This window comes from Magallana gigas, chromosome 5 (assembly GCF_963853765.1).
Source record: "Magallana gigas chromosome 5, xbMagGiga1.1, whole genome shotgun sequence".
Classification (NCBI taxonomy): Eukaryota; Metazoa; Mollusca; class Bivalvia; order Ostreida; family Ostreidae; genus Magallana; species Magallana gigas.
The window spans coordinates 15,485,781-15,496,807 of NC_088857.1; the positions used below are offsets into that span (position 1 = coordinate 15,485,781).

At 30.7% G+C, this 11,027-nt stretch overlaps 2 protein-coding genes and 1 long non-coding RNA gene across 10 annotated transcripts; 2 read left to right on the forward strand and 1 right to left on the reverse strand.

Moving 5' to 3' along the window:
- Positions 1 to 84: 84 nt before the first annotated feature.
- LOC105320504 (uncharacterized) lies at positions 85 to 5,794 on the forward strand. 5 transcript variants are annotated; one of them, XM_066086167.1, is made up of 8 exons: positions 85 to 224; positions 597 to 643; positions 2,752 to 2,798; positions 3,190 to 3,286; positions 3,534 to 3,635; positions 4,254 to 4,331; positions 4,588 to 4,698; positions 4,791 to 5,794. In XM_066086167.1, the coding sequence occupies exons 2-8, from the start codon at positions 631 to 633 to the stop codon at positions 4,949 to 4,951; spliced, it is 609 nt and encodes a 202-aa protein (XP_065942239.1). In that variant the 5' UTR covers positions 85 to 224; positions 597 to 630; the 3' UTR covers positions 4,952 to 5,794. The 5 variants fall into 5 exon arrangements, with proteins under 5 accessions (XP_065942239.1, XP_065942243.1, XP_065942240.1 ...); XM_066086171.1 differs by having other exon boundaries at positions 4,936 to 5,794; XM_066086168.1 differs by lacking the exon at positions 85 to 224 and adding an exon at positions 256 to 383.
- A 188-nt stretch (positions 5,795 to 5,982) lies between these two features.
- LOC136275391 (uncharacterized) lies at positions 5,983 to 10,787 on the reverse strand. Of its 3 annotated transcripts, none has more exons than XM_066084320.1 (7): positions 10,741 to 10,787; positions 8,899 to 8,983; positions 8,660 to 8,800; positions 8,256 to 8,507; positions 7,909 to 8,017; positions 6,750 to 6,863; positions 5,983 to 6,146 (listed from the first exon to the last, which is right to left on the reverse strand). In XM_066084320.1, exons 2-7 carry the CDS (start codon positions 8,923 to 8,925, stop codon positions 5,998 to 6,000), a joined length of 792 nt encoding a protein of 263 aa, XP_065940392.1. In that variant the 5' UTR covers positions 8,926 to 8,983; positions 10,741 to 10,787; the 3' UTR covers positions 5,983 to 5,997. The 3 variants fall into 3 exon arrangements, with proteins under 3 accessions (XP_065940392.1, XP_065940393.1, XP_065940394.1); XM_066084321.1 differs by having other exon boundaries at positions 10,749 to 10,769; XM_066084322.1 differs by lacking the exons at positions 5,983 to 6,146; positions 10,741 to 10,787 and having other exon boundaries at positions 6,273 to 6,863; positions 8,899 to 9,007.
- LOC136275392 (uncharacterized) lies at positions 8,651 to 11,026 on the forward strand. Of its 2 annotated transcripts, none has more exons than XR_010713932.1 (3): positions 8,651 to 8,786; positions 8,919 to 8,998; positions 10,791 to 11,026. It is a non-coding gene; the product is annotated as an uncharacterized lncRNA (long non-coding RNA). The 2 variants fall into 2 exon arrangements; XR_010713933.1 differs by having other exon boundaries at positions 8,659 to 8,786; positions 8,931 to 8,998.
- Position 11,027: the final 1 nt, after the last annotated feature.

Below are 11,027 nucleotides of genomic sequence, written 5' to 3' on the forward strand. Positions count from 1 at the left end.
TAAGGAAGTACATCAAGAAAAAAAAAGAAAGAAGAAAATTATTTTACTTCGTAAAAGGTTTTTTCTTTTACTCACATCCGCGAGAGTTATTATAGTAGTACAGTCCACTATCTTCGCACCAGCCTAAGCACCATCCCCATAGGGCATGCGCGAAGGAAAGATGGGTCATGCGACATGCGTACTTCCTTCTTTCTGTTTTGAAACATTCAATTTCAAACGAAGAGGTATTTTTTTCTTAATTTGTTTTAATGACAATACCATATTATGGTAACAAAATTTGTTTGAGAATATAACCAAATGCAAAACTCATTTACTTTTCTTTGAAAATAAACCCAATCGGATTTTTCTCAAATATTAAAGGGGAAAAAATTGGCGTCAACCTCGTACGTATTATATAACCCTTTCTATGATCGATTTAGTCCTACCATATAATGGTAAGCACACCACAGAATTTGCCAAAATTAAATTTTAATCACTCTGGACCTGATATGTGTCTGCAGAGGGATAGGTAATGTCAGGGACGTATATACTAACGATTGTGTTATATATGTCTCTGGTAATGTTCACTATTCAATTTCAAGAACTGTCTATTGCAGATTATAATCGGTGTGTCGTAGTATTAGGAAAAGTATGGCCAATGCAAGTAAGTTTGTTGGTTTTATCAATTAACCTATATACGAGCATCATTGTAGCATACAAACAATTTTTTGCATTACCAAAAGCGGTATACATTGCTACATATGATTGGCTGTTCGTTCGCCCTAAAAAGCGCTCGCCCTTGACGCCGTTCGCTCTAGTTTCCGCTACATATGGCACGTCAAATTCACAAAAATAAGTTAAACATAGTTTTACAGTCGATAAACTAAGCTTAACGATTGTAAACTACATTTTAAGGACAGAATTCTATAGTTAACGATTTAGTTAACTTTATTTAACACCCTTAATCTATATTTCACATATGTTAACTATAGTTAACACATTCATCTATGTTTCAGAAGTGTAAAACTACCATTAACACGGAACACGGAACCATTTGCGATTGCAAAACATAATTTATCTGATAAATATAGTTTCACAATTGTGAAACTATGATTAACAAGTCTGAACTATAGTTAAGGAATGTAAATTATAGTTTACAGAAGTGAATCTATATTTATCAGCAAAATCTATTGTTAATGTTATTTGCAGACAGATAAACTTAGATTATAATCTGTAAACTATAGTTTACATCTGTTAAATGTGGTTTTGCAGATGAAGACTATAGTTAACTGATCGTTAATTATAGTTAACAAATTGTTAACTATAGTTTGTGGTTCGTAAAGTTATCATTCGATAAAGGTAGTTTATTGACTCAGACTGTGAAACTATGTTTAGCTCATTTTGTGAATTTGGCGTGCCATAGCTACAACCCTTTCCCTAGATGTTTTCCTGTCTTTCTTCAACCAAATTGATATTTATTTCCCAGGAAAACACTAGCACCACACCTATTTGATATCTATAACACTAGCACCACACCTATTTAACCTCTATAACACTAGCACCATACATATTTAACCTCTATAACACTAGCACCATACATATTTAACCTCTATAACACTAGCACCATACATGTTTAACCTCTATAACACTAGCACCATACATATTTAACCTCTATAACACTAGCACCACATATATCTTAGCTTTATGAAACTAGTACCACACATATTTAATCTTATAACATTAGCACCTTACATAGCCTACCTCTTTCTCACTAGCCCACACATATCTTTAAAATATTAGCACCATACATATCTAGCCTTTTTAACACTGGCACCACGCTTATCTAACCTCTATACACTAGCGACACACATATCTTAACTCTATAATGTTAGCACCACATATATTTAACCTCTATAAAATTACTACACGCATATTTAACCTTTATTACACTAGCACCACACATAACTTTACTCTTTAACATAAGCACCACACAAATTTAACTTCTTTAACACTAGCACCATGCATATCTTACATTTGAACATTTTCACAACACATATCTTACCTCCTTAACACTAGGGCCAAACAATTATCTCTAAAACACAAGCACCACACATATTTAACCTCTATAACACTAGCATCGCACATATTTTTAAACCTCTATAACACTAGCACCATACATATCCAACCTTTGTCACACTAGCACCACACATGTATTATCTCTAGAACATTAGCACCACTCATATTGAACTTCTAAATATGAACATTTATTTAAAGTTGATGTATTTCATCTACGTTAAGTTGAGTTATTTTTTTCATTATTTTTCTTAAAAAGAAATTGCTTTTTATTCAGTTTGCACTATAATTATTTATATAATGTCCAAACAGCTGTACCAATTTTAATCGTTTTATGAAGAAGAGTCCTTAATTATTCGAGCCCTTGAAAAAATTTTCATATTGAAAGCTGTTAAAATCTACACGTTGAGTCAAACTTTGTTATCTCGAACTAAATGGGGCTGTCTAAAATCTTCAAGAGATCTGAATATTTGAGATATTGAGGGTTAATTACTTAAAAAATAACTGATTGATACTTACAAATCATTTCAACATATCCTAGTATGTATTCGAGATATCAATGTCTGAGATTTCAAAGTTCAACTGTATAAGTTTATGCTTAGATAATGTAATTGTTTCTATATAAATCTAATGAACAGCATTTATTTGCTCGCCTTGAAACAAGATATTAAATGATATAATATCTTTTATTTTAATTAGGTTTAACCAAAGTTAATGAGCAGTACTGGGCTTCAGTTCAGGGCAAGGTAATGCCAGCATGTTTGCCATAAATAATATTATAGGTTTTATTGCAAATCAATTTTTTTTTCATAGTTAACTATGATTAATAGTTAATAATAGACTAATTAAAAGAAGAAAATTGTATGCATTAGGATTATTAACAGAGGGCTAGCGCTACATAGTGATTTATGTAGTGATGACTGTGCGAGACCATTCATGACAAGTTTGAAATTTTGATTTGCTTTTAACTTGTACATCATTTCATTATCTAACATGATTTTCAAAGGAAACATATACGGGAATAAATCTGTTGAATGTTTTTATTACTGGGGTCATAGTGTTTCTTAAATATTTATATCTTGCATTTTTAAATCAAAATTTCCATAATTATCTTTAGTATTATAACTACTGTATTAGGTTAAAGACTGGATTCAGAAAACAGATGCCACTGTATTAGTTTTGTACATACCCCAGCCAACAAAGCGTAATCCTATCCCTACTTTAAAATTTGAAGGTAAGTTTTATTTTGAAAATATAATTTGACACAAGAGTCAGTTATTCTTTTATTCATTGATGTACCGGTATAAATGTATTTACCGGTAAATGTAAATACATATACATGTACTTAGTGTAAGAAATAAGCATTTTGATGATTGACAAAATAAACTAAGTTTATTTCATTTTTTATACACATTTTTTGTACATGTTTTATATTTTACTGGAAATACATGTACATTTGCTTAAACATGTTTACTTTGTAGGGTCAAGAAAGTTGAAAGCTGTGGTAGAGTCAGAAGAAGTGAGGAGTGCCATCAGTACAGCTTGCAGCGGTCCCCCCCCTCCTGTGAAATCCTTCAAAGATGGTGAGTAATACATGTACAGAAAGATATTTTTATTCATTGAATAAGAATCGAGGAAATGTCTTTAAACATTAAAATAAAAACTCTTTGACATGAAAGAAAATAACAGATATGCTTTTTATTCAGCTAGTTTTCTTTTCTTTTTTTTTTGTATGAAAATTACCATCTGGATGGGTTTTTTTCGCCCCATGTAATTATTTTCTTTTTGGGAGTTGATTTTAATCAACTTTCCCATGCAGTTACTCAGACAAACCGAAAGTGAAATAGTGTTTGGACCTTGAAAATGATTGATGAATTCGATGTAATGTATGCTAAAGCATTGTTTTTCAAGGAAACTTATTTATAAATACTTTGAAATAAGTCAGATTTTAAATGTTACGAACAATTTAAATATTTTTTGAAATTTTCACCCTGACTTGAATTCACACATACACAGGTTTTTTTTAAAGAGAGATAATTTGAAACATTGGAATTCACCCAGTCTTAAATTTACCAGCTGGCAAAGTTGGGTGAAAATAAAATGAGTGTGCAAATGCTTCCCTGTATACAATATATCCAATATTTTAAATGAGTTTTTATCACTTTCACAAAGTTGTTAGTGATTGTATTTTCTTAATTCAGAGATGGTGAACATAACCATACAGCCCTGGACTATGCAAGTGAAGAGGTGTATAATATCTAACTTGGTTAGGCAGTATAGTAAGTAAAAAAATCCTTAGAGAATCATATTTATTTTTTATTACCCACTCATGCAACTTGTTGTAAGGGGGGTATAGCATCTCATGTATACATGCATGTATTTGGTCTTCTCAATTACATGTAATGCATTTCCCTCCACAATATTTCATTTTGCAAGGGGATGCTCTGCATTGCAATGCACTTGTTTTTTAATCTATTTCTATATCATTTTTTTTTTTTGTGTTATACTGGTATAAACTTCAAAATCTCTTTATAGTGGAATTGAAGTATGGTAAGAAGAGAGACATTTGGGGTTACCCTTCCCTTAAACCAGAGTGGTGGCCTAATGGCACTGACTTCATTTCCCCGAATGAAAGACGGACTGTCGGTAAGATTAAGATTAATTTTTAATATCTAGTAGTTTAATTTTACTGGTGTGCAATTTATCACCTTTTTTTTTTACCTCATCCCTATTTGTAGGTAAATACAGATTGTACCAGTCCTGTATATTTTTTGTTGTCCTTTGTTGTATACTAGTTGTTTGCTTGAGGCGAATGTGTAAGGAATATGAATTTATGTTGAAATCTCACCTATATAACTTGCAACACATTTTCCTTGATTTTAGACAAACCGTTGAGTAATATAAGCATGGATCAGATTCTTGATTCATACGTAGAGTGGAAGGTATTGGAATGATGATTTTAAGAGTTAACATGCCCTGAAAATTTAGAATTTCTAGTTTTTAATCATTTGATTGCACGATAATCAGGAGTTAAGAAAAATTTATTGTGGGTGGTTAGGGGTGTTATCAGTAACACAAAAATTACCTGTTCAAAACAGATACACTGTAAGTACATGTATTTATTCTAAACTCTAAAGATTTATTTTTCAGTATGTTATGTAAATGAAATGATTATCTTGCAATCTTTTGAAAAATTCATTACAAGTAGTTTAGTTCATCAAATATTTGTAAGTGAAAGCAATTTATTTGAAATTTATATTCATTGGTAATTGCAATGGATATACATGTTTAGTTATTCATGAATAATGCTAGAATTGTCTTGAAATTTCTTTATAAATCAACATCTTAAAATTACATGTAATACATGTGTTACAATTGGCAAATAAGAGGCAGGCAAGTTTCAACCAGGACTCATATCCAAGGCCTCCAGCATACCATGCCAAGTGCTATAACCACCAATCTAATGCAACCTATATATTGGTTGACTTTTGCTGGCCTGTGAACCTGGTGACACATGTATTTTTAATTTTAACATAGGAAAAAATAAATGATCATATGTGACAAAATGAATTTTGAAGACTTTAAGCCATTTAACTTAAATATTACATGAGCATTGACCTTCTTAGTACTAAAATGCATGTCCTGTTTATGCTGCAATACCCAACTGTATGTCTGGCAAGCATGTAATATGAAAATTCTATGGAACGCCCATTATCAATATTGCAGGGTTGTCTCTAAGAATTTAAGTTTTATGTATATCTGTATAAAAGGATGCAACTGTAACAGTAAACAAAAATCAGTGTGACTGGTATAGGATATGGTTAAGTTAACTTATATGTGTATATATTTTAGAAGCACATATTTTCATATAATACAACAACTACCAGGTATTGCTACTTTTACATGTGTCATTAATGGCATTAAGGTGAATATATGTATTGTACTTCAAGGTGGATAAATCATATCATATTGACTGGAACTCCACCCGAACCCCCCCCCCCCCCCCCCCAAATGATATTTAAATATCAATACATAGCTTATAACATATACCTTTTCTTGTGTACAGGAATTTTCTTCACTGTAACGATGATCCTCTACAATCAGACACATTAAAGAACTTAACACATAAATCTATATTCCACAAAGTTTTTGTATGTAAAGTATATGTAGAAAGCTTAATTGTAGATATAACACAATGACATGGACCAATATGCAGGGTATTCTAAGATTAAATGATGAGTTTTATTATTATACAAAGGTTGAACAATGTTATTTTAAGTGCATAGTCAAAAGTGAAAGCTAAAATTCATGCTTGTGCATGGCAATTACCGTGGCTCTTCCATTAATTTGAACTTATCCTTATACAGTATTTTGGGGGCATAATCACATTTGCAGAAAAGGCAAGAAGTTTAAAAAAATACAAAAGAATTGAATCATAATTTTTAACACAAAATTTTAATCAGTTTGTATGATACACAGTATAATTCAGTTATGAGACTATAATCTTTCAAAAGTTTATCATAATTCATTTTCATTGTCTTTGCATGAATATATATATCAGATACCCAATATCAAAAATGAAGTACATTGTAGTCTGTAGATATTAATCAAAATTTCATATTAAGCAATCTTCTTTGGTGTTAAAAGTTTCCTTACAGGTCTTTCATAGATGCATGTAGCCATGAATGAACCATTACCTGAAACAGTAATCTCCTCAGAATTCTCTTCAACACTGTAAAGATTCTTAAATTTTCTACAAAGCTCTTTAGCAGCTTCAACATGTATACATCCTGCATACAATTCCTCTACATCTGAAATGGAAAAATACATATAATCATCATTGAGATGGTGACCATCTCAAAGGACCTAGCTTGCTTATAAACAAAAGATATTAGAATAAAAAGCATTTAAAAAGACTTGCTTTAATTTTAATAGGCATGCATCTGTGCAAGATTGGGCTAATGAGAAAGAATGTGGTGGCTCAATTTTCGTGGAATAAGTGCATGGGTACCTCTCATCCACGAATCAACATCCTCCAAGAATTAATTAAATTAGGGTAATAAAGTCATATTTCCTTTGTAGATTTTAGAGAATACACAAAATTATGTCGATCCCACGAACCTATAAAATTTTAGCAATCCACAAAAATTGGCCCCCACGAAATTTAATGATTCCACATTATATCAGGTATGACCTTCACATTTGACCAAAAGTATTGTTCAAAGTCCATATAAACCCATTACCTATAAATTATGTTCATGTAAAATTAGTGCCAATATGGCTAAGGGGAAAAGTACATGAATATGATCTGAATTTTTTTTTAATTTTACCCAATGTGACCTTGACTCTTGACTTAGAACTCTCTTCAAGGTTAATACACACCCTTTTACCAAGGGCACTCTGTTGGTGAAGAATGATTCATATTGGACCTAGGGGAATTAAATGATATATAATCCAGAAAAGGATTTTTCATATAATTCTGCTATAACCTTATAACTTTAAACCATAAAACTTAATTGGTTATAGATGGGTGTGTGTGAAGTATGAGACAAATTTAGCAAAGGAGAGAAAAAATATGCTTCAAACGAGGACAGACAGAGGGATGGACACAGACGGACTGATTACTAAAGGGTGCCTGCTGAGCGGGGTCCTAATAATTCATGTAGCTGAAATGACATCATGATTTTGAACATTTCTATTCAACTTTGTATTTCAATTAAAAGATGAAATTTACTTTGAAAATTACTTTGACTATAATATATAATATTTAAAACATAAATTTTCATGATTATGATTTTTTGAAAATAAAAACATGTAATTATAATTTTAAAATTATGGAGTTAATTGGACTCATACCTTCAGAGGTGCAAGATCGAACTTTGTTCATGAAATAATGCCGATCTGAGTCACAAGAGCAGGCGTATCCCAACTGTGGCATTTTTTGCACAATTATAGGTTTGACGTTCTAAAATTGAAATTTAAATACTCCTTAACTTAATTGATAAAAAACATATTCAATCTGCATGCAGCAATCAATATAGAGAACAAATTGGTTGTCATTAGTCTGTGTAAATATATATAACGAACAGATTGAATTTAATATTTTCATTGAAAATTTAGGAAATACAAAACTAGATTAATTATATAACAATTAATTAAGTTAAGAAAACAAGAAAAATAAGTGAATGTAATAAAGTCTTTACACTGAGTGTTTTGTCAGTTGAATTCCAATCCATTAAGGCACACACTTCAATATTTTTATCCAAAAAAACACATCCCCTGCCTTGAAATATAGAAAATAAATATAATCTGCAGTCCTCTGAGCTTTCCCCACCGATTTCCAAAAAGACATCACCACTCAGAGGCTGGATATTTTGATGAATTTCAGAACTTGCAGTAGAATTTTCACTTCGGTGATAACTTGATGGCGGCCTGTCAGTAGAAGACGCAGTTTCCTAAAAATGAGAATATAAAATCCCCTTTAAATAACTATATAAGGGAAAAACTCATAATTCTTTTATTCAATTTTTAAATTACAAGTCCATATCGTAAATGCATGTACTGTATAAAGTAAGAAATTTATCTAATGAAATAAAAAGCTAATTACAGCTTTTCTTGATTTAATTTTGGTTGAGGCACTTGAGGGTTTCCAGGGACGTCTCTTGGTTGGAAGTTTGGAAAAGTCCAATCCACATTCTCCCTGTACAATGAATCTTTTCCTCCAGTTTTCCACTGTAGGTTGAACCCTCTGTTTTAAAGAAAATTAAAGTATATGATATAAATAACATATAAATACAGATAATTTTTAAATACACTGTACCTCCAGGATTAAAAAAAAATACATACCTTTTTTTTAACATCTTTAGGATCCATTTTAGATTTTGGAGATTCTACATACGGGATTGAAGACTTGACAAGTCTGCAAATTCTTCTGTGTAAATTAACAGTACGTAAATTTGTGATTTATTGATCTAAGTGATATATATTATATTATCATGGATAAAATGTAAAATGTAAAATTCATATATTTGTAGATGCCTAATTAAAGGCAAGGGGTTCACATCTAAGTAAAATCACGAGAAGCATATATCTTGCAGATTTAAAATTATAAATCTCTTTAATATGAACATGCAGTATGTAAATTACACATGTGTGATCTACTATTATAGCTGATATAAGTAATATAAATCATGGATAAAAATTTAAAAATTACATATTCTAGAATCTGCAAAAAAAAATGACATGGCATTATTTACATCGCATCCAATATATTATTTTCATTCCAAAATGATAATTTAATGCTTAAAATATACACCCTTAATCACTGAATATTGAGATTATATCTATTGCATGCCAAATTAACAAAACCAAGCTAAACATAGTTTCACATTTGATAAATTTGGTTTATTGACTGGTAACTATAGTGTTATGAGCAGCAAACTAATAGTTAACAATTTGATAACTATAGTATTCATCTGTAAATTTATATTTAACGATTACAATAGATTTTGCTGATAAATATAGATTCATGCACGTCTGTAAACTATAATTTACATTTGTTAACTATAGTTAAGAGTTGTTAGTCATAGTTTCACAATCGTGAAACTATATTTATCAGATAAATTATGTTTTGCAATAGCAAATGGTTGTTTTCAGTCTTAATTATAGTTTTACACTTCTGAAACATAGATACCGGTAATAGCGTTAACTATGGTTAACAGATGTGAATTAATATAGATTAACTGCGTTAAATAAAGTTTCAAAGATGATAAACTAGATTTATTGACTGTTAAGTTTAGTTTAAGGATGCTAACTATCGTTAACAATATTTGACTGTTAACTATAGTTTACGAACCGTTAATTATAGTTAACGATTCATTAACTATTATATAGTTAATGATTCATTAACTATAGTTAACGATTCGCTTACTGTAGTTTTCATCTGCAAAACCATATTTAACGGTTGTAAACTTAGCTAGTTTCGAATGAAAAATCTAAGTATATCTGTCTGCAAATAACGTTAACGATATATATTTTGCTGATAAATATAGAGATTCACATCTGTAAACTATAATTTGCATTTGTTAAGAGTTGTTAATCATAGTTTTACACTTATCAGATAAACCATGTTTTGCAATCACAAATGGCTGTTTCCAGTGTTATACTGTAAGTTTATATAATATATATATAACCCCTCTGAAACATAGATGATCCCGTTATAACTATATGGTTTACAGATGTGAATTACAAATTTTCGTCATTAATAATAGTTTTCTGTCCGTAAACTATAATTTATAACCGTTAAACCTATAGTTTATCGACTGTGAAACTATAATATTAGCTTACTTTTTTTATCTAATAATTTATATAACCCCTCTGAAACATAGATGATCCGGTTTACAGATGTGAAATACAGGTTTTGTCGTTAATAATAGTTTTCTGTCCATAAACTATAATAAATTCATAACCGTTAAACCTAGTTTATCGACTGTGAAACTATGATTAGCTTATTTTTATTAATTTGGCGTGCCATATACCCCCCTCCCCCCGAGACGTCAAGATCGAGGGCTGGTATGATGATTTAATGATATACAGCAACCTCGGGCTAATATAGGATGCGATATAAAATTTGCCATGTAGTAGGCCTAATCTAAAAATATTTCATTCATAGTATACGAAATATTTTACCTGTATACCTTAGTTACAAATCATTTTTGCTCTGCTTGCAATATTTCCAGGTGAAACCGACATGTCAAACTGAGATACACAGATACACCAATACCTTCCTTTTCAATAAAAAAAAATATACGCTTAATTATAAGTATATATATCAGCGGTGAATTTATGGCATTAATACACAGGATGTCTAGTAAGGTTAACGTAAAATGAAAGCGGAAAGTAAACAGAATTTGGCGCATGCGCAATGAAGATGGTGCTAAGGCTGGTGCTAAGATAGTAGATTACACTACTATAAT

What these genes read in the sequence shown, in the direction of transcription:
- LOC105320504 (XM_066086167.1), top strand. An exon ending in CCCTACTTTAAAATTTGAAG is followed by an intron (nt 3,287 to 3,533) that starts GTAAGTTTTATT and finishes TTTACTTTGTAG; the next exon opens with GGTCAAGAAAGTTGAAAGCT. An exon ending in TGTGAAATCCTTCAAAGATG is followed by an intron (nt 3,636 to 4,253) that starts GTGAGTAATACA and finishes TTCTTAATTCAG; the next exon opens with AGATGGTGAACATAACCATA.
- LOC136275391 (XM_066084320.1), bottom strand. Translation starts at nt 8,925, where the DNA reads ATGGATCCTAAAGATGTTAAAAAAAAG. An exon ending in CAACTGACAAAACACTCAGT is followed by an intron (nt 8,018 to 8,255) that starts GTAAAGACTTTA and finishes TTTCAATTTTAG; the next exon opens with AACGTCAAACCTATAATTGT. An exon ending in TGAGGAGATTACTGTTTCAG is followed by an intron (nt 6,147 to 6,749) that starts GTAATGGTTCAT and finishes GTCTGATTGTAG; the next exon opens with AGGATCATCGTTACAGTGAA.